At 39.4% G+C, this 22766-nt stretch overlaps 2 protein-coding genes across 9 annotated transcripts in view; one reads left to right on the top strand and one right to left on the bottom strand.

The window, feature by feature from the left end:
* RPL34 (ribosomal protein L34) overlaps positions 1-22766 on the top strand; it is a 463668-nt gene that overhangs the window by 175368 nt on the left and 265534 nt on the right. Inside the window, exon 1 of one of the 4 annotated variants that reach the window (XM_069978539.1) lies at positions 967-976. The exons of the other annotated variants lie outside the window; for them this stretch is intronic. The gene's annotated coding sequence lies outside the window, so the exon portion shown is untranslated. Of the gene's footprint in view, positions 1-966; positions 977-22766 lie in introns of those variants that run through there. 4 annotated transcript variants of the gene reach the window in all.
* LEF1 (lymphoid enhancer binding factor 1) overlaps positions 1-22766 on the bottom strand; it is a 104924-nt gene that overhangs the window by 9384 nt on the left and 72774 nt on the right. For 2 of the 5 annotated variants that reach the window (XM_069978530.1, XM_069978533.1), the window contains 2 exons: positions 20657-20764; positions 13941-13989 (listed from right to left, as the gene is read on the bottom strand). In XM_069978530.1, the coding sequence (XP_069834631.1) occupies positions 13941-13989; positions 20657-20764 (157 nt within the window). Of the gene's footprint in view, positions 1-9864; positions 9909-13940; positions 13990-20656; positions 20765-22766 lie in introns of all 5 variants that reach the window. The other 3 variants (XM_069978529.1, XM_069978532.1, XM_069978531.1) reach the window with 2 other exon arrangements.

The following is a 22766-nucleotide window of genomic DNA, read 5'->3' as shown; positions in this document are numbered from 1 at the left end:
ATGGGAAGACTGATGCCCAATGCACACAGTGTAATGAATAACGGACAACCAACGATTTCACTCACACCATACATTACCTAAGCATGTTGCAGGTCTTCTCCTGCGCTCCTTCTTCCTCCCGGTCCCGCGTGCAGTAGCAGCTTCGGTGCGGCCTGTCTTAGCTCACAGACTGCTCAGCCAATCACTGGCCAGGACCGCCATGGCCAGTGATTGGCTGAGCGGTCTGTCAGCTCAGACAGGCCGCACCGAAGCTGCTGCTGCACACGCGATCGGGAGGAAGAAGGAGCGCAGGAGAAGCCCTGCAACATATGTAGGTAATGTATGGTGTTTAAACAAGGGCTGCAAGGTAACGATGTCCCTGCAGCCCCTGCTAAACGATTATCGGGTTGTGTAATGGGCCCAGTAAATGAACGCCGATCTAGCAGATCGGCGCTCGTTTACATTATTGATCGGGCCATGGAATAGGACCCTAAGTCACCCCAGAAAGTAAGGGCCCTATTACACGAGACAAATCGTTATATTGTTCGAATTTAAATGATAATTGTTCTGTGTAATTGCAGGCAACTGTCGGAAAATCGTTCGTATCTCGTTGATCGTTGATTTAGATCTGAACCTGAACTTGATTGCAAAAACATAGTGTGAACCCAGTCTAAGCAAAAAAAATACTGACATGTGACTTTTTTTATAGGTAGGGTATAAGGACACAAGCTGCTTCAGCCGCCCCCTAACACCTGTGCAGGTAGCAAGGAAAAGAAGTCCTCCTGCTTCATATGAGAAGCACCTTTGGAAAGAACTCCGGCCTTACTGTGTAGACAGAAAAACAGGTCAAATCAGGCTTCTTTTCAAGAAACCACAGGCATGCAGCTGAGAGACTAAGGACTGCCCACATCTGAGACTTCACTGGGGGGCTTTCTGCTGAAGTCTTGCCAAGCCAGGCATGCCGCTGCACAGCCCAATCCACAAGGAAAGTCGGCACAATCAAAGGCTGCAATTACAGCACCCTGGCTGTGGTTAGGCTTCAAAGAGAGCGCTGCAAGTCACATTTTACATATGTGAAGTCCTAGGATCAGCGCTGAATAAAAGCCACTGTGTGCTGATTATTTGTCCTCCCTATTTTCTGCCACTGCTGGGAGTTTACTGATAAAGCCAGGAGAAACCCTTCCCAGAGCTGAATTGCTTTTTAAGAAGCTACAGAACTATTTCAGGCGAGCGGAGAATCGATACGGAATCAGACAGTAATATCATGCCCTTCAACCCGGTCAAAATAACTGTGTTCTTGTTTGATCGAGACCTCCTGGCAGTCAGGGCATGAAAGAGTTAACAAAAAACAAACAAACAAACAAAAACCTATATATTGTGAGATAATATTAACAGCATATCCACATGTCAATGTCAAGTAGGAAAATCATACAATGTGGTTTTCTAGAAAAAAAAAATAAGAATAAATTAAAATAAAACTTATATAGATTTGTAATTTACTTCTATTTAAAAAATCTCCAGTCTTCCCATACTTATCAGCTGCTGTATGTCCTGCAGGAAGTGGTGTTTTTTTTTTCCAGTCTGACACAGTGCTCTCTGCTGCCACCTCTGTCCATGTCAGGAACTGTCCAGAGCAGGAGAGGTTTTCTATGGGGATTTTCTACTGCTCTGGACGGTTCCTGTTATGGACAGAGGTGGCAGCAGAGAGCACTGTCAGACTGAAAATGAAACGTTTCTTGCAGGACATACAGCAGCTGATAATTATGGGAAGACTTTAGATTATTTAATAGAAGTAAATTAAAAATGTATACAACTCGTTTAATTGGTTCAGGAAGGCAGTTTGAGAACTGAGCAATTTGGGAACCGAGCAGTGTCTTCCCATAGGAAATAATGTAAATGTGTTTAACTGATTCCAACAGCCAACAATAAATAACTATAGTACCATTTATTATATTAAAAAAGTGCCCAGTGTAATCTCTTCAGTACAGAACAGCACTATACTGTACAGTACATATAAAACAAGAAATAAACAACAAAACCAGCAATTATAGTAGAGTACTGCCCCAACTCCTCACTCATCTACTTCCTGTAGGACATACAGCAGCTGATAAGTATAGGAAAACTTGGAGATTTTTAAATAGAAGTAAATTACAAATCTATATAACTTTCTGATACTAGTTGATATGAAAGAAAAAGATTTTCACTGGACAACCCCTTTAATCTACAGCATTCACCCCCAGTTATATATCATATCATTTGTACCATATAGTCTTATTACCTATTTGTTACATAAGCCATAAATATCTGCCAATATCCTTGAAACCTTTCCACGCTATAAAGCAGCAAACGCTGCAAAGACGCTACAGATTACGACCTGAAAGCACAATGTGGCGGCTGTTCACGTCCAGAAACCCGACTGAGTGAGGTCGGCAGCTTCCAGACCATAAACCTCAGCCTAATAGGAAGAGTTCTGGGTTCAGGGTGTCAGTGACGTGAAGTACACCACAAATGATGGAAGGATCTTCATACCTCTTGGCCGGGATGTTACACACAAATATTTTGGCCACTCGAGTCAAAAGACGACATGTGAACAGAAAATCACGTCAGTTAACAAGTATTTCGGGTTCTGGAAAGGTCAAGAGTTTGGGTTAGAGGGGGTTGTCCAGCGAAAATCTTTTTCTTTCAAATCAACTGGTTTCAGAAAGATATACTGTTTTGTAATTTACTTCTATTTAAAATTTTCTAGTCTTCCAGTACTTATCAGCTACTGTATGCCCTGCAGGAAGTGGTGTATTCTTTCCAGTCTAACACAGTGCTCTTTGCTGCCACCTCTGTCCAGACTCAGAGCAGGAGAGGTATTCTATGGGGACAGAGGTGGCAGCAGAGAGCACTGTGTCAGCCTGAAAATAAAACATTTCCTGCAGGACATACAGCAGCTGATAAGTATGGGAAGACCTGAGTTTTTTTTTTTTTTTTTTTAATAGAAGTAAATTACAAATCTATATAACTTTCTGAAACTAGTTGATTTGAAAGAAATTGATTCTTACTGGAGTACCCCTTTAAGAGTTAATAAATGAAATCACCCTTGAAAGAGCGGACTCCGGGCACGGGTACTGTATAACTTATCTTGGAAGTCAACAAGTAAACGATAAAGTTAGCTACACACGGTCGAAACAGCCGCTCTGTGGACTTGGGAACCTGAGAGTTCTGCGCATTACTCCACAGAGTCACGATATGAAGGCGGCATTCTCCCAGTCCGCACAGATGTCTCATTCTGTAAGTCAGGGGTGGGCAACATGATCCCCCCCCCCCGACTGTCACAAGTGCTCAACAAAAGAGCCGCATGCTACAATTGGGAACAAACACTGTATTGGGATCATTGAAGAAACAGCATGAAATGTTCTTACACCCAGACTGTAGGTTACCCTGTACCTGGCCGGGCAGGTAAGTTAGGAAAGAACACAATTCAATGACAATCATATGAACTTTACAACACTCCAAAAATAACCGTCATCAATGAACATTGAGAAGCAATGAGAGTCAACTATATCACACACACACTACACTTAAAGGGAATCTATCAGGAGGTTAGGGCACGGTACATAGAACCCTTGGGATGGCACCATTTGTATTTAAAGAAAGTTTGATTAAAGGGGTACTCTGGTGAAAAATCTTTTTCTTTCAAATCAACTGGTTTCAGAAAATTATATAGATTTGTAATTTACTTCTATTTAAAAAAAATCTCATGTCTTCCAGTACTTATCAGCTGCTGTATGTCCTGCAGGGAGTAGTGTATTCTTTCCAGTCTCTCTGCTGCCACCTCTGTCTATGTCAGGAACTGTCCAGAGCAGCAGAGGTTTTCTATGGGGATTTGCTACTGCTCTGGGCAGTTCCTGATATGTACAGAGGTGGCAGCAGAGAGACTGGAAAGAATACACCACTCCCTGCAGGACATACAGCAGCTGATAAGTACTGGAACATTGGAAATAAAAAAATAAATAAATTACACATCTTAATAACTTTCTGAAACCAGTTGATTTAAAAAATATTTTGCCGAAGTACCCCTTTATTATGTTAATTGGCCCATTCATTGCACTGGGGGCAGTACTTTACCCTGGGCAGCTGTTTTGGTGCAATGATGAATAAAGTGCCATCCCCGTGCACCGAATTAATAACACTCTTATTACATAAGAACAATGCACCAGAGATGTTCACACAATGTCAAAAATATTGAAAAGGCGGCCGATTTCCATATTAAAAAAAATGTCAGTTTTTGCCGCGATTTAACTGACTGCTATGGCAATGTATTGAAGTCAATGAAAAGATGGACGTCCAATGCACACAATGTATTGAATAATGGACGTTTTTGCCGCGGACGTCAAAATAATAAACACGATCATTATTTTTACAAACAGTGGACGTTTTTTATTACTTGTTCACACACAGTTTTTCTTTTGTCACTGTTCTGTCTCAGTTTTTACTATTAAAGGGGTAGTCCACCCAAAAATTTTTTCTTTCAAATCAACTGGTGCCATAAAGTGCCAGAGATTTGTAATTCACTTCTATTAAAAAATCTTAAGTCTTCCAGTACTTATCAGCTGATGTGTGTCCAGCAGGAAGTGGTGTTTTCTTTCCTGTCTGACACAGTGCTCTCTGTTGCCTCCTCTGTCCATGTCAGGAACTGTCCAAAGCAGGAGCAAATCCCCATAGAAAACCTCTCCTGCTCTCCAGACTGGAAATAATACAACTTCCTGTTGGGCATACAGCAGCTAATAAGTACTGGAAGGCTTGAGATTTTTTAATAGAAGTAAATTACAAATCTCTGGCACTTCATGGTAGCAGTTGATTTGAAAGAAATTTTTTTTTGGGTGGAATACCCCTTTAAATTCAATGGACTTTTCAATTAAGCTGCATCCAAAGGCCAATTAGTAACCAAACTAGAATAATGTACAAACACCAGTCATTGCACTAAGGGGAGGCCAGACAGCTAAATGACGTCCGTTATTTTAGACTCAAAATAACGGACGTAATTTTAAACAGAGCTGAAAAAACATTGTGTGAACATAGCCTAAAGGTTCAGCGTACCTCCTTGTAACGTCCCCTGTTAGGATCTATCGGAAGGTTAGAGACCACAGAAACAGAGCCTCATATTCACTAGCCGCTTAATCTTCTCACTGATAACAATAAATTCTATTATCATTATACAAATATCCAATATTTCACACAAAGTAAGCAATAAAATAATGGCAACTTTTTATTTTTTTTATTTTACCACCAGTATATTATTTCATCTAATTGTGTAATTTTAATTTTACCAGCAGGTGTCAGCCTATCCTAAACATGTGGCCGGCAGTTCTAAACAGTAGGACGTAGAAGGTGAACCATTAAAATAATTAAAGGGATAATAATTACTACTAATTAGCCACAAAGTTATAATATAACTGCCTAAGCAATTACATTGTTTGTCTCTGTCTTTGGGACATTGTATCAACCCAAACACTTTTTACAAATACAGAAAATGAAGCTGTAAACATTGAAGGGGTTGTTTACCAAAAAAAAAAAAATAATAATTTCTATCAAATCAACTGGTGCCAGAAATTGCCACAGATTTGTCATTTACTTTTATTAAAAAATCTCAAGTCTTCCTATACTTATTAGCTGCTGTATGTCCATCAGGAAGTGGTGTATTCTTTCCAGTCTGATACAGTGCTCTCTGCTGCCACCTCTGTCCATGTCAGGAACTCTCCAGAGCAGCAGCAAATCCTCATAGAAAACCTCTCCTGCTCTCCAGATTAAAAAGAATACACCACTTCCTGCATGACATACAGCAGCTGATAAGTACTTACCATATATTGATATATATCCCTAGTGATTACCATATATTGATATACATCCCTAGTGATTACCATATATTGAAAGCCCATTTTTGAGTATTGCCTTCTTCATATGGTAGCCGGTCATATAGAATATAATTTCGACCCATAGGCCCAGATTTATCAACTGGTGTAATGTGTCCACAGCAACCAATCACAGCTCGGCTTTCATACCTGGCCTGTGAATCTGTGATCGATAGCTAAGGGCAAAGGACAGCGTTTTTTGTTTGACGCAGATTGATAAATCTGGGCCATAGGTTATTCTTTATGGTTAAAGGGGTGGTCCAGTGAAAATCTTCTTCTTACAAATCAACTGGTGCTAGAAAGTTATATAGATCTGTAATTTACATCTATTAAAAAATCTCAAGTTTTCCTGTACTTATTAGCTGCTGTATGTCCTGCAGGAAATGTTGTTTTATTTTCAGTCTGACACAGCGCTCTCTGCTGACATCTCTGGCCGAGACAGGAACTGTCCAGAGCAGGAGAGGTTTTCTATGAGGATTTATATGGGGACATCTCTGCCAGAGATGTCAGCAGAGAGCACTGTGTCAGACTGAAAATAAAACTTTTCCTGCAGGACATACAACAGCTGATACGTACTGGAAGACTTGGGATTTTTTTTTTATTAGAAGTAAATTACAAATCTATCTAACTTTTTGATATTAGTTGATTTGAAAGAAAAAGTTTTTTGCTGGACAACCCCTTTAAAATAAGCAAATAATTGGAAAAACAGAAAAATCCATTCTATCCTATTGCAGAAGTGAATCTGCCTGTGAAAAATTATGGTGCAACATTCCTCTGTGGGTTTCATTAGGATCCACAACTAAAACATGAAACCAGAAAGGAAACTTTCTACCATGATTAAAGCCAAATGGCATACTGGGAAGCCGGCCCTGGGACAAGCAAGAAATTACACAAAGACTTCTCCCTATACTGTATATACTCCATACAGCAGCACTCTATCACTAACTCATCCAACACAGTGACCAGGCTGATCATGCCCAGGGTGTGTGATCCTTTCCCATTTAAGGGGGACTCTGGCAAAAATCTTTTTCTTTCAAATCAACTGGTTTCAGAAAGTTATATGGATTTGTAAATTAATTCTATTTAAAAATCTCCAGTCTTCTCATACTTATCAGCTGCTGTATGCCCTGCAGGAAGTGCTGTTTTCTTTTCAGTCTGACACAGTTTCAGTCTGTCCAGAGCAGTAGCAAATCCCCATAGAAAACCTGTACTACTCTGGACAGTTCCTGTCTTGGACAGAGGTGGCAGCAGAGAACACTGTGTCAGACTGAAAAACTTCATGCAGGACATACAGCAGCTGATAAATACTGGAAGGGATTTTTAAATAGAAGACAATTATAAATCTATACAACTTTCTGAAACCAGTAGATTCGAAGGAAAAAAAAGATTTTCCCCTTTAATATCCCTATAGTAAGAATTATTCTATATTCTATCCATGACTGTATAATATTTACACTTATTATATCATCCATTACAAATGTTTTTTTTGTTTGTTTTTTTATAATGAAAGTCAATGGAAAAACGGATCAAAACGGATGCACACAAATGCATCGTTTTTTTTTTTTTACAAAAACTGATTGCAAAAATGTAGTGTGAACCCGGCCTAACCTACAGATTCTACCAATATGTAAAATAAATATACTTTAACCTGCAAACAATATCCAAAATCATATACTATGCTATACCACAAAAGAAAGGCCCAGAAGGGTCTAGGACTCCTCACACACATAAGTAGTTTGTGTACACAGCGAACCTTTACTACCGCTCATGTAAACAGACACATGGTTTCCATATGTTCGGCAAACATACAATAAAAAGAAAGCAGAGTACAGCAAAAAATTAGCACATCGTGTTCTAGTAAAAATTTTTTGGGAAAAAAAAAAACTGCAAAGAAATATTTCTCACTATTTAACGCCCAAGGACTTGTGCGAAATATCCCCGGCACACTGCAAACTAGTTTCCTGCAGTGTTTGAGGACTCTTAACAGAACGTCTTTGTCCAGTCCCTAACAGATGTCTTTATTAAAAAGAGAGGACCCTTCTAGAGAGTGGCATGTTGCAGGGAGTCAGACCACACAGACCGTAAACAATGGAAGCGAGCCAGATGAAAGGAAATGCCTACCATTCTACCAGTCCATTTTACAGACTTGGTAAGAAGAGAGAGAGAGAGACCGAGAGAGCGAGAGCTTAAACAACTGTAAAACACACTTGTAAATTAGGTACATAATTTTACAAATATGTCCTGGCTGAGAGGAACATCCAGCAACATGTTGTTGGCTGCACCTTAAAGATTTCAGGAGCCAGTGGTCTGGAATGCTCCCCGGCAATGTCAACATCGTTCGGTAGCCAAAATGGAGGCTCCTTTCCGTAATGAGCTAAGACAGTCTCTTTCTCCAGTTTTACTTGGACTCTATTAATCACAAACTAACTGAACAAATATTTCTCCCGAGCCTCGAGCTTGGCTCCACGAAGTATAGAGACGTCTCCCTGGATTGGTATTTTGGGTGTTGGGTGGAAAGCCCTAAGATTAGTCGAGAGGAGATTGTTTGGTATTTTTTTTTTTTTTTTTTGCCAGGTTACTGATCGCTCGGAAGTGGTTTTCTGCTGCTTTCCCTTCCCTTACGGAATGGGAAGCGATCTCAGAACGATTTGAAAAATATGATGTAGAATACAATATTAATTAATATTGGATTGTTTGTTTGTTTGTTTTTGTTTTCCAGCCGCTCCCCCGGTGAGGTGGTTGGGGGTAGGGAGGTGGGTTGAAATGTAATATTCAGCAAATATTTATATATTTATTTTAAGTGTTGTACGATAGGTGTAACAGAATAATTGTTCCTTTTTGTTATGAATGTTTTAAGAGTTAGAATAAAGAAAGAAGCAAAATTAAAAAAAAAAAAAAAAAAACTGAACAAATATTTTGATCTGATAACTTTTACCCATATCGCCTCTATTTAAATAATGCCCATTGTTATACCACTTTAGTCTAGTTTAGTTTTAGAAAATATTCTACTATACTCTGCTGCTATGGTCGTTTGTTTTTTTTTTTTAATTTGTTTCTAGTGCCTTTTATTTATTTATTTTTTTTACTATATCTGTTAACGGAAGTTCTCTAACTAAACAAACTCTCCCTGGTATCTAAAGTCTACAATAGCATGCCTACTCCTCACCTGATCTCCTGTATTTTTATGCTTTAGCTCCTAATTTAGCAAATAGTAAATATGATGCATAGTATCCGCCCAGGATTCAGTGAATAGCGGCCGCAGAAAACCCTGTCAGTGCACAGAATAGAGCGAGCGGCTCCGGCTCCGGCTATGGGGATTTCTGATGTGGGCGTGCACGGAAGCGCCCGCATCAGAACACTGCGGCCCGAAAGATCATCCCACCGGTACTGCAGTACGGGGTCACGGAACGGCCGGTCTCTTACTACATGGCCGGTCTCTTACTACATGTGAATATAGCCTAGGACTGCGTCCAACATCTTCGGCCACTGGTAATCATATGGTGAACGATTGGACCCAAGCATGCTTGAGTTGCACTCATTTCTACTGTCGCTTACTAGGACCGCCCTCTTGACTACCTATAGCAGAGATTTATAAGAGTTTAGTAGCTTTGGAACTTTTTGCAAAAAAAAATAAAATAAAAATCTACTAACACTATAATATATTGCCTACAAACTATCAATTAAACATCTTTCCATGTGAAATGTTTCCAGGCTCCAGAGATATTATGTTTTTTTTTCCTTCCCATGTGCATAGCAGAGACTCAGAAGTCATGACAAAGCCGGTATAAAAACCATTGTGGTCATTTTTAAAGCGGTGATGTTTTTAGCTCAATCACCTTCTATAACAGATCTGACCAAACTCTTCCACCTCAAGAAAGTAGCCAGTCTCTTTAGCGGATATTAGAAGATTTAGTTTTGGGTAGATGGGCAATTCAGTCCAAGGCTCATCCCATCTAATAACAGTACGAGAGCTAAAGAGAGTTCTTACCATGCTTCAGATGTAGGCGGCTGTCATTCTTGGTGGGCCTGCACCTGTAGAAAATTTTTGTCTTTTAACAAAGTTGTTGACGGAAAAATGGCAAAATGTATAAACCTTTAGATTTTTTTTTTTTTTCTAAAATAATGGTTGTTATACCAGCCTTCCGTGTTTTGCTGTTTTATGCCTACACATACAGTATATATATATATATATATATATATATATATATATATATATATATATATATATATATATATATATCAGTTTTTTCGGTCCATGCACTTACATTCGCTGCATGTCTCTCTGCATACGTTAATACTGTATGAGGGGCTACCTTTTCCTCGGTCAATGCATAAAGGTCATGCATAATACTTAGTCGTGAAGTCAATAAACCCAGGTGGCAATTCTTCAGTGACCTTTGGATAATCTTTATCGGCCTATTTTTATGGGAATGACAGGTCTTTAGAGTAATGGAATTTTTTATTTTTTACATTCAACAAACTACAAACCCTATAGTGGGGAATTTTATGTAGATACGTGACACGCATCTTATTATCGATGCCTCTTAGGTGTTAAAGAAAACTATGCTATGGAAACACCAGAAATGCATTGATCGTTGTCTGCAGAAAAAAAAAAAAACATAAAAAAAAATCACAAAAACATTATTCAACGCTTTTTTTTTTTACATTTTTTTATTTTGCAGTTTCTGAAATGTTTATTTGTTGAAAGGAATAGGAAACGTTCCCGTCTTATAACTCCCAGGAAGCTGGGATATGGGGAGTTGTTTGATAGAGACAGGAACTTCTCAATGGTGGCTAAGGGTCCTATTAGACAGCTGATGGCGGCCCGATCAATATTATAAACGAGAACCGATCTTCTAGATCAGCGCTTGTTTACTGGGCCTATTACACGGCCCGATAATCATTAGCAAGGGCTGCCTTTGCCCAAACAGTTAATACATTATCTGTCCACGTTCCCGATTTTCTCCTGCACTCTGCATACTTCCCGGTCCCAGCAGCTTCAGAGTGGCCTGTGTGAGATGACAGGCCAATCAGCCAATCACTGGCCAGGACTTCCCGATAATTGGCTGAGCGGCCAGTCAGCTCAGACAGGCCTCTCTAAAGCTGCAGCCACAGTGCCGGGACGCATACAGAGCGCCTGAGTACACCGGGAACATGGACTGGTAATGTATTAACTGTTTGTTCTATCGTCAGCTGTCGGCCACAATAATTTTAGGTCAGGACCTAAAAAAACGATCAGCCAATGATTGTTTTATCGGCTAATCATTGTCGCTATTACAGAGAGCGATAATCGGCTGAATTGGGCCGATTTGGCCAATTTTCCTGCCCTGTAATAGGGTCCTAACAGTGGTGACTGTAATATTCTTGCTCTAATAAAACTGTAGCTCTAGAGAGTAAATAAAATCATAATCTGACTCTACGGCTGCTGTTCATACAACACCTCCAATCTTAGCTTCCTGGGTAAGTAGCAAAAGAATGCACTAGGAAAATAGAACGCAAAGTTTGTCTAAATGAACAACTATAAAAATATGTCTACACGCTGGTGGTAGGAAGGGGCTGACTATAACACACATGGGGTGACTTGGGAAATGTAAAAAGCTTGCACCCCTCTGTACAGTATATAGTTTCTGTATCCTGCATATGGCAAATGTTACAGTTGCGACTTTTTTTTTTTTTTTTTTTTACACTGTAGTAATGCTTTTCATTCCCCCAGAACAAATGTGACTTTCAACCTAACCGATAATATTACATAATGTTTGGGATCTTTAGACAGCTGTTGGGAGAAATTACCAGCCAGAATAGAAGACATGCAAACCAAATGGCCGGGCCAAATCAGAGATTAAGGTCATTTGAGGTCAAGAGCAGGACGCATTTCTAAATGTCAGCATCTTTTGTACTTTTGGTGGCCAAAATGTTTCTGAGGTTAATTGTAATCCTCATTACGAATGTCTGTCATTTTCCATGAGCTGTCAGCGGCTGTCAGAAAGCGGCAGCACTAAGGAGACGGACAACTGGGAAAATCCATAAAGTCATTGTTTCCGAGAACGTTTTTATAAATGTGTCGGGATTTGTGAATATTCGTGTAAATATTATTATTAGAACCTGAATTTATTGTAGGGATTTATTTCACATGATAAAGTGCTCAGTAGTAACTCTTCTTTATAAGTTTATATTCTTGTATTTTTCAATGGCAGAAAGTGAGGGGATGGCGACATTCTCACATTACAAGGATGGGAAGTATATGGCACATATGGACTCAACCAAGGTCAGATGACCAAGACAACCCAATACAGAAGATCCAGCTAACATCCATCTATTGTTTAGGGCTTTGGGGTAATACCTATATTTCAGCTTTATGCTTTGTAAAAAAAAAAAATTATAGACTTGGGCTAGGTTCACACTACGTTTTTGCAATCAGTTTTTTTTTTATAATGGAAGTCAATGGAAAAACGGATCAAAGCGGATGCACACAATTGCATGTTATTTTCATCCATTTTTTTTTCCAAAAAACGGATGAGAAAAACGGATTGCAAAAACGTGGTGTGAACCCAGCCTTATATGATACTCTGATAAGATTATATAGTAATATATCCTCAGAAAGTGTCAATGTGGCGCAAGTACTATTTTTTTGGTACGAAATGTTATAATTAATGATTATTCACTATTATTGTCGATCCAGTAAACTGTAATATTAAAGCGTAACTGTCATTTAAATGTCACTTTTCAGAAATCAATAAGTATCAATAGTACAAGAGATTTTAAAAAGCTCTTTAATAGGTTTTATTAAGCAAAAGACTTTCCTTCTGTACTCAAAAAGCTGTTTTCCCACCTCCACCCAGGATTTCTGTGTCCATTATGCTCTATGGAGGGGGGAGGGGCCGAGGGGGGTGAGTGAGCACAGAGAGGAGAAAGCAAGGCTGTACAACACAACATCCTGGAATCTTCTGTCACCAAGCTCCCAGATAAGCACGCACCTTTCCAAGCTGTGAATCCAGCGTTTTATGTGCCCAGACAGTCACCAAACTACAGGAGCTGGTTCTCTCCTTTTTCTTGACCCCTCCCCCCTCCATAGGTTACAATGGACTCAGCAAACCGGTCTTCACTTTGCTTCTTTGTAAAGAAGACGGCTTTTCCTAATAAAGCACAGATAAGAAGTGAGTGGGGGAGGCTGGAAGACAGCTTTTTGAGTACAGAAAGAGGGTTTTTTGCCTAATAAAACTAAATACAGAGTTTCTTAAAATTGCTTGTACTATTGATTTCTGCAATAAAAATTTAAATGAAAGTTACAGTTTAAAGCTTGGATCCCAATAGAAAGTGTGCACTAACAGCGTAATATCTCCATTGCTTGGGCCAATGACGTACTATGCTCAAAACATTCTTGATATGTGGGTTTCTGCTATGTCTTTTTAGCTAGCTGGGTGGTCTGACATGGCAATGGATAATACCCTCAGCTTGCATGCCTGGTAATGACAACTTACAATGTTACCAATGATCGGTTTGGGGGCTTTTTAATTATGTATAGCGTGATTTTTGTCTGTTTTAAAAGGACAATTAACACTTTTTTAAAGGCTCTCCAGAGGAAAACATCAAGACAATGATTCAGCATCAGCAAAACAAGACCGACTTGTTTATAACCAGCGCTTTAAGAAGACACTTACAATATCCCTTACAAAGTGATACAGCTAGAGCCGTGTTACTGTCATTTACATATGAATGGATACAGGACATCTTCTAGGTCGGAGAATAAATAAATAAATATTTTAGAGGGCATCTATCTATCTATCTATTATCTATCTATCTATCCATCTATTATCTATCCATCTATCCATTATCTATCTATCTATCTATCTATCTATCTATCTATCTATCTATCTATCTATCTCCTATCTATCTATCTATCTATCTATCTATCTCCTATCTATCTACTATCTACCTATCTATCTATCTATCTATCTATCTATCTATCTATCTATCTATCGTAATCTATTGATCTATAATCTATAAGGTGAATCTAGTGTCTATCATTAAAGAATCAAAAGCAGGGAAGTAGACAATGTAACTAACCTGATGTGGATTCTTGGAGTTTTTCTCTCTTCCTTTTCTTCTTTTTACCCTGCAGTAACAAAAACAAGTTTGTTACTCAAAATTTATTCTGAAATAATAAACTAAGATGTATACATCAATATATCTAACCTTCTTGATTTCTAAACATAAAGCACAACACAACACGGGCTGAACAACAGCAACCTTGTCCGCAATGAGGTTAGCTACCAGATATATATAGAATTCAATGCATGCTCTGTAATGATGAATTACAACAAGGGGTTTCTTAAAAACCTAACCAGCTGCCCCCCCCCCCCCCCTAAAGAAAAAAAAAGGTTGGCAGCAGGAGCTGCTATCACTTACAGCCTGGTCCAATATACTTGTGTGGTGACAAATAAAGCACACAGCACTTTGGCCAGATAAAGTACTACAATGCTTTACTGGCACCTACACCAAGCAGGGAATAGGGTTTCCCTCTATTGCACCTTTTAGTATATATTTTCACAGATCCCACATTGGTAATATTGTTGAATAAGGACTGAAAGATAATTTTGGTAACTGAAGAGTGGCATGGTCACTCAAGTAATCACAGTCCACAAAGACCCTCTTAAAGAGAAGTCCGGCAATAGGGGGGAATTCAAATACAAGTAGGCACTTACCTCTCCCCGTGAGCGGCAGGACCGGTCTAGGGATCCCTGCCGGAAGGCATTTACCCCCAAGATTGTGATGATGTCACGACTCTGGGGTAAAAGGCCTGTCCCAACTGATGGACTTGATGCTCAGCCAATCACTGACTAGAGCGGCATCACACCCCTGAGTGGCCAGTCCATCAGCCGGGTCATGACGCTCAGCTACGCAGTTTCCTTACACCTACCAACACAGGAAAGTCAGGAGACCCCATATGTTTATTTGGTGAGCTGATCCTGCCGTAACTGGTTGTGTACTAATGTGTACTAATGTAGTATAAAAAGTATATTCTCAAACGGCACCAACTGGGGCATATGGTTAATCACGAAAAAACAACAACAACGGACAAGAGGTATTTCGGCAAATCTTGGCCCCCTGGTGTAATGACATTCAGTCCACCCCACATGTGGCCTTGTTGTCTCTTTGAAGCCTTTTTCAGACCCAAGTAGAGATCTCCAACTCTCCTTCTCTATTTACTCCTAAATCCTAAAGTCATCCATGCCAATCTATCCGTGCTTCATACGCTCTCTAGCACAATGCCATACGCTTTCTCTGCTTTGGTCCTGACCATCCATTATTAAAATTGCTTAATTTACTATAGAGTCATCTATCTACATTCACTTCTTTTAATAGCCACAGCCTCTATTAAATCCATTATAAAATATTATAAAAAAATAAATAAATAAAAAAAATTGGCTAGCTTACAACATAGTGTTTATTAGATTAAACTGATATCAGTATGGGGTCTCTATACACGTCCATGTTTGTAAGTATCCTAGCATATACTGAGTAAAAATCCATGTTGGTTGATAATATATTCTTTCAAGTGCATCCAAATAATATGTCCTACTGGTCAGTGACTTGTCGTCATGATTAGGTGAAATTTGGCATTTAAAATTAGAAGTTTCCTTCAAGGCACAATCCATCATTTATATTTATAATTATTTACGGTATATTTATTTATATTTGTTAACAGAGAAAATTACAAACTGTTTTTATTATTTAAAATTATTGATAAACAATACAAAATATAAAAACAAACAATAAAAATAAGCTGGATATACTGCGCTTTCAGGCCAGGCTAATTATTTGTTAGAAGATGACTGAATAAGGAAAGACAGTGAACCAGGTCGATAGAATTAAAAGAACTTGAGTGGCTGTTGGTTAGAGGCCATGTTCACACAATGTTTTTTCCAGCTCAGTTTAAAATGACATCCGTTATTTTGAGTCTAAAATAACGGACGTCATTTAGCTGTCTGGCCTTCTGGGTTTACTAATTGGCCTTCGGGTGCGGATTCATTGAAAAGTCCATTGAATTTAATAGTAAAAACGTCGAAAGAACGGTGACAAAAGAAAAACTGTGTTGCGAACAGCTAATAAAAAACGTCCGGTGTTTGCAAAACATTATATTTTGACGTCCGTGGTGATAATCGTCCGTTACTCATTACATTGTGTGCATTGGACGTCCGTTTTTCCATTGACTTCAAAGCATTGCCATAGCGGTCAGTTAAATCTGGTCAATAACGGACGTTTTTTGATGTTTAAATAGAAATGTTAATTTTAAGCGTATCCCTATTGGATATATATATATATGTTGCTGAGAAAAAGGTAAAAATAAAGAATAAAAAAAGTAAAATAAAATACAATATAAAAATATAAGAAATAATAGCATAATACATTTCTGCTTATTATATTATATTATTATATTATATATATAATTTTATATATATATATATATATATATATATATATATATTGTTATGCAGAATTATATATATATATATATATATATATATATATATATATATATATATATAATTCTGCATAACAATTTCTAGTGATCTGTATTCTGCATCAATAATCACTTAGTTCTTGGAATCTCCCAGTATAATTGGGAACAGCACATGAGAGGGTGCAGGACGCCGGTCTGGAAACACATCTGGACCTCTTGTCCACCACTAGAAATGTCCACTTCCACAGCTCTGGTGGACAGAAGTCGGCATTATGTTGCCTGATGTTGTAGCCAGCAATAATCCTCCTTCTACTGAAAAGCTGCAATTGTACTGAGAGTGATCACAGGGATGGGGTGGAAGGCGGCCAACAATAGACGGTTCTGTCAATGATGTTACATTTGTCAGCCAAAGCAGCTCCCCCGAGAGAAGATAAACCTACTTGTCTGAACAAAGGCTCAATGGCCACGTAGACCGGACTTGAAACTGTGCTGGTTGTAAAAGTCTTGGGCCATTTTGGAGACTAAAAGCTCATAAATCCAGATATGTTTAATAAGTTAATTGTTTCCTCGCAGAAAGACGACCATTCAGGAGAGCGCCAGCATTCGCTTGGAGCCTCATTGTTACTGATGGGGTTAATGAATGACTTGGAGATTAGCCCAGTTCTGCAGCTGCTACACACCCCGGTCTACACAACCCGACACCCTGATATTATTCGCTTCTTCCACTCCCTGCTCTAACTCTAAGACACCTTCACTGCCATTTGTCCACCACTTGTATAGCCTAAATACTTTATCTGGTTGCATCTGGGAGTCAACAGTCTTGAACAACATTTCTATATGAGATCAACCAACATTAAAGGGTTGTTCAGTGTATTCACCAAAAAAAAAAAAAAAAAAAAAAATTCTTCTAAATCAACTGGTGCCAGAGATTTGTAATTTACCTCTATTAAAAAAATCTCAAGTCTTCCTATACTTATCAGCTGCTGTATGTCCTGCAGGAAGTGGTATTCTTTTCAGTCTGGAAAGCAGTTGAGGTTTTCTATGGGGATTTACTACTGCTCTTGGCAGTTCCTGTCATGGACAGGGGTGCCAGCAGAGAGCACTGTGTCAGACTGAAAAGAATACATCACTTCATGCAGGACATACAGCAGCTGATAAGTACTGGGGACTTGAGATTTTTTAACAGAAGTAAATTACAAATCTTAGGCACTTTCTGCCACCAGTTGATTTGAAAGAAATGTTTTTTGGTCAACTACCCCTTTACTATTATACAAAATGACATAAAAAAAACTTCACATTTTTTAATAAATCTGGCTATTAGATAACAGATGCAAAAATGTTCATGGAGATGATCTTGTAAAATTGGCCCTTAGCTCTTTTTGGAGCATAAATTGGATTTACCTCGCTGTTAGGGAGGGACTGATTTACAGGATTACTGATAAGTCTAACTAAAATGCAAATTCAAGAAAAAAAAATTGTGGCACTCACCAAATCCAAAACATAGAATCCAATATTATTCCATACTTAGGTCGTGAGACGCAGCTTCCATTAGCAAACAAAGCTACAGCTGTTTAATGGACCAAACCATGAAAAGTATGGAATAAAGTTGGATTTTATGGAATGGATTTGGTGAGTGCCGCTATCTTTTTGTGTTCATGTTCTACGGGAATTCAGATTTAAGCACCACCTATCCAGTTTATCAGATCTAATCCCTACACACGTGCAGCCACTATACGACTGTGCCTGCAAGATATCTCTCAGCTTAGTTTTAAGCCTAGTAGTGAGAATGGAAACTACAAGATATATAGAAATATAGAAAATATAGAAAGGTAGAAAACTTGAAAAAAACATCACCAACATTCTTTAAAAATACGTTAAACATACAAACATGGTTTAAACTACAAGTGATTTTCTATTGGCAGTTTCCCTTTAAAATACAATAAAATACAGTGAGGCACACTTCGAGGTATAATCGGAGAAAAACGGAGAAGCAGACCCTTTTAGACATAAGACAACAAGATGTTGGATCAGAATGAATTCACTGTCTACATTCGCACAGTAAAAACTGGAATGAACATGGTAAAACTGGTAACACATCAATGAATTATGTTTGCCATCCAAGGGTGGTCTCAAACAACATCATGCGCCAAGTACGTTTGCAGAGATTTAAACAAAACAGTTCTGGATATAGATCTCATAAGGTACAAATAATCCATATTTATGGACGGTAATACTAAACTACACTGTTACCAATAATGAAAAGTTAAAGGAGTATTCCTCTAAAACATAACTTTTGATATGTTGCTGCCCATGGTGACACTAACAATTCCGTCCATACTTATTATCTATTCAGTCTCCTTCCTCCAGTTCTCAGCTTCTGCTTTCTGATAAAAAAAACTAAAATATGTGTGTGATCTATTCTCTCCGTCTCCTGGCAGGCTGCATCTGCAACATTGTAGTTTCTTTGTAATGCTAGGAGGGTTAATCACAGTGAGCTCATAAGCAACTTGACCTCAGATAAACCCTCCCGGCATTACAAAGAAGCTACAAAGTTGCAGATGAAGCCTGCCAGGGACTTGTTTACAACAGCCATCTCAGAAGGGAGGGGGGAGGAGCTCACACACAGATTTTTGTGTTTTCAGCAGAAAGCAGCAGCTCAGAACTAGGGGAAGGAGACTGAATAGATTATAACAAGTATGGAGTGAATTGTTAGTTTCACCATAGGCAGCAACATATGAAGAATTATGAGTGGAATACCCCTTTATGACAAATCTAGTTATATATATTAGTGTGTAGCCTTTGGGAATAGAAATGTTGCTTATGCAAATCTGCATATTCTATCTAATGGCCAAAGGGGCAGTAACTTTCTAAAAACAAAAAAACAGTAAGTAAAAGCGCTGTTGTACTCAGGGCAACAAAGTGACATAAATAGCCGCCCTCAGGTACTCTGTAACAGAGCTGTCTCATGGTTGTTCTAAGCTGATTTCCACAGATCCAGCTCCTGCCCCCTGCAACAAAGTCACTCCTATGAGATCAGCTTCCACAATATATAGGGATAGTGTCCATGAAGTGCGTCTCTGCATTCTGAGAGGGATTAAGGATGGAATGTTCCTCAATTGTGATGGGATTCCACCAAGAACTCAAACAGGATTCATCTGGGTGACTGGGCGACACTAAGTGACTTGAAGAAAGCCAGCAGGCCAGACAATGGAGGCTGCTATCTGAACGCTTCTTCCTATCCCAGGAACTAAAGGCAAGTTAAGTGTGGAGTACTTATAGTCAAAGTTATAAAAGAAATTCTGCACAGTTACTGTACACAGAGATGCAAGAGCAGAGTCCAGGATTCGCTCTTGGCTGGGGTTACATGGTTCACTTCCAGCTGAGACTACAGATGAAATACAGAGGTCTTAAAGGGGGATTCCACTCATAATAATAACTTTTGATATATTGCTGCCCATGGTGAGACTAACAATTTCTTCCATACTTGTTATTATCTATTCAGTAGGGATGGTCCGAACCATGTATGTACGAACCCGAACTCTCGGCAATGATTCCCGCTGTCTGCCCTCTCCATGGAGAGGGTGGATACAGCGGGAGGACTGCCTGGAAAACTGGGATAGAGCCATAGCCATAGGCGGTCCTCCCACTGTATCCACCCGCTGCATGGAGCGGCCAGACAGCGGAAAATCTGATGCCGAGCGTTCGGGTTCATACGAACCCGAACCTCGGCAGTTTCGGACCATCCCTACTATTCAGTCTCCTTCCCCCAATGCTGAGCTGCTGCTTTCTGCTGAAAACACAAAAATCTGTGTGTGAGCTTTTCTCTCTGTCTCTCACTCCTTCCTGAGACTGATGTAAACAAGTCTCTGGCAGGCTTTTTCTGCAACATTGTAGATTCTTTGTAATGCTGGGAGGGTTATTCTGAGGTCAGGTTGCTAATGAACTCAGTGGGATTAATCTTCCCAGCATTACAAAGAAGCTACAATGTTGCAGATAAAGCCAGTCAGGGACTTGTTTATAACAGCCGTCTCAGAAGGAGACGAGGAGGGGGAAACAGAGAGAAAAGTTCACACACAGACTTTTGTGTTTTCAGTAGAAAGCAGCAGCTGAGAATTGGGGGAAGGAGACTGAATAGATAATAACAAGTATGGAAGGAATTGTTAGTCTCACCATGGCCAGCAATAGATCAAAAGTTTTGTTTGAGTGGAATACCCCTTTAACAGGGGTTTAATAGGGTTTTATGAACTGCCTGCCCGGCTCTTATACATGACTTCTTCAGGCACTCCATTCTTAATAAAAGACAATGAAAAGTACTCACATAGTTGTCTCTTGCAGACCAGCCTGGATAGAGCTGCATGTGTAGCTGCCTTTCTTTTCGGGCTAACTCGTAATATTTGGCCTGTTCTTCGCGGGACAACGCATGCCACTAAAAAAGAGAGAGGATACGGCTTTAATAATGCCACATCATATATGTATAATAAAGAAGAGGAAAAACATATTTACTAGATGGTTTGAAAAATAAAAAGAATTAAACATTGCACAAAACTAAGAAATATGTTACCTTAAAGGCAATTCAATATAAGTCCCGACCCCCCGCTAGAGCCCCCTTTACTTACCTGATCGCGCCGGGTCCCGAGTCCGATGCCCATAGAGAATGAATGATGAGCGGGCGCTGAAATCTCCGTCACCGCACCGAATCAAGAAGTGGGACCCGGTGCGATCAGGTAAGTATAGGGGGCTCTAGCGGGGGTCGGGAGCCTGTCACCCTGGCACGGGGGTGACAAGTTCCCTTTAAGTCTTCCTGTACTTATCAACTGCTATATGTACTGCAGGAAGTGATGTATTCTTTCTAATCTTGATATGATGTTCTCTGCTGCCACCTCTGTCCAAGACAGGAACTGTCCAGAGTAGGAGAGGTTTTCCATGGGGATTTGCTACTGCTCTAGACAGTTCCTGACATGGGCACAGACTGGAAATAATCCACCCCTTCCTGCAGGACATACAGAAGTTGATAAGTACTGGAACACTTGAGTTGGTTTTTTTTTTTTTTTTTTTTATAAAAGTGATTTACAAATCTGTATAAGTATCTGACACTTGTTGATTTAAAAACAATTTTTCCTCCAGAGAACCCCTTTAAAACCTGATGAGAACTTCAGTAGCAAAATGGTGCACGTCCCGACTCTCAAAGACATATCAATAAATTATATCTTCTCCTGATTTAGTGAAACCTTTTACTAAACACATCAATTCCCTAAAAGCTGTTGTTCATCATTCCAACATATAAATAGTACAATAAATCCAAAAACTAAAGGATAAAATTAGGATTCCAAAGAAATAGAAACTGTATGTAGAAATAGAAACTGTATGTAGAAATTTTCCAATCGACTGGTTTCAGAAAGTTATATAGATTTGTAATTTACTTCTATTTAAAAATCTCAAGTCTTTCAGTACTTATCAGCTGCTGTATGTCCTGCAGAAAAAGGTGTATACTTTCCAGTCTGACACAGTGCTCTCTGCTGCCACCTCTGTCCATATCAGGAACTGTCCAGAGCAGGATAGGGGATTTGCTCCTGCTTTGGACAGTTCCGTTTTCAGACAGAGGTGGCAGCAGAGAGCACTATGTCAGACTGGAAAGAAAACACCCCTTCCTGCAGGACATACAGCAGCTCATAGGTATGGGAAGACTTGATATTTTTTTATAGGAGTAAATTACAAATCTATATAACTTTTTTTAAACCAGTAGATTTTATTTATTTTAATTTTTTTGCAGGAGTACCCCTTTAAACCTATATAGTAGCAGCTTAAGAATTGTTCAGGACAAGGCCTAAACTGATGTCAAATCTGACATTTTACATTGCTTTTGCTCCCCCAGCCCTTTATATTACATTAGTGATTCGGCCATAGTATGCAAGGAAGCTGACTCAGAATTGTGTCGGGATGTGGATACCTGTTTTTGATTTCCCATCCTCTTATTTGCCACCAAAATCAATTTAAACCCCCTCCAATGGTGTCACCCTAATCGGCTTTTACGGTCGGCTCTCCAGCTGCCGCAGTGACATATGCGCCTTGGATGTGAATAGGCCTTACGTTGCCAAGAAACATGTACATGGGCCTGATAGCCTCAGGCGTGGAGATTAGATAGTTGCTTATCCCAGGCAACACGCATTATAAATATGTAAAAAATATAAGTGTATCAGTAGTCGGGGATCAATAACCAGGGAGAAGCATCGACAAGAAATGTGCCTATAATTAGGCCAAGGTAACAGGCACTTCTCATGCTATAAATGCTTATTGGAGCTTGGAGGTGACTGAATAACACGGCCGTTGTTAAAGGGGCCTGGGGGCTAGGAACTCTCTAGTGGCGCCTAACCATTAATGCCGATCCCGCTCTGTAAAAGACACCTAATGAGTCCCTGCAAATGCTCCCA

The sequence above is a fragment of the Dendropsophus ebraccatus genome, chromosome 7 (assembly GCF_027789765.1).
Source record: "Dendropsophus ebraccatus isolate aDenEbr1 chromosome 7, aDenEbr1.pat, whole genome shotgun sequence".
Taxonomy (NCBI): domain Eukaryota; kingdom Metazoa; phylum Chordata; class Amphibia; order Anura; family Hylidae; genus Dendropsophus; species Dendropsophus ebraccatus.
This window is presented reverse-complemented; position numbering and strand designations above follow the sequence as displayed.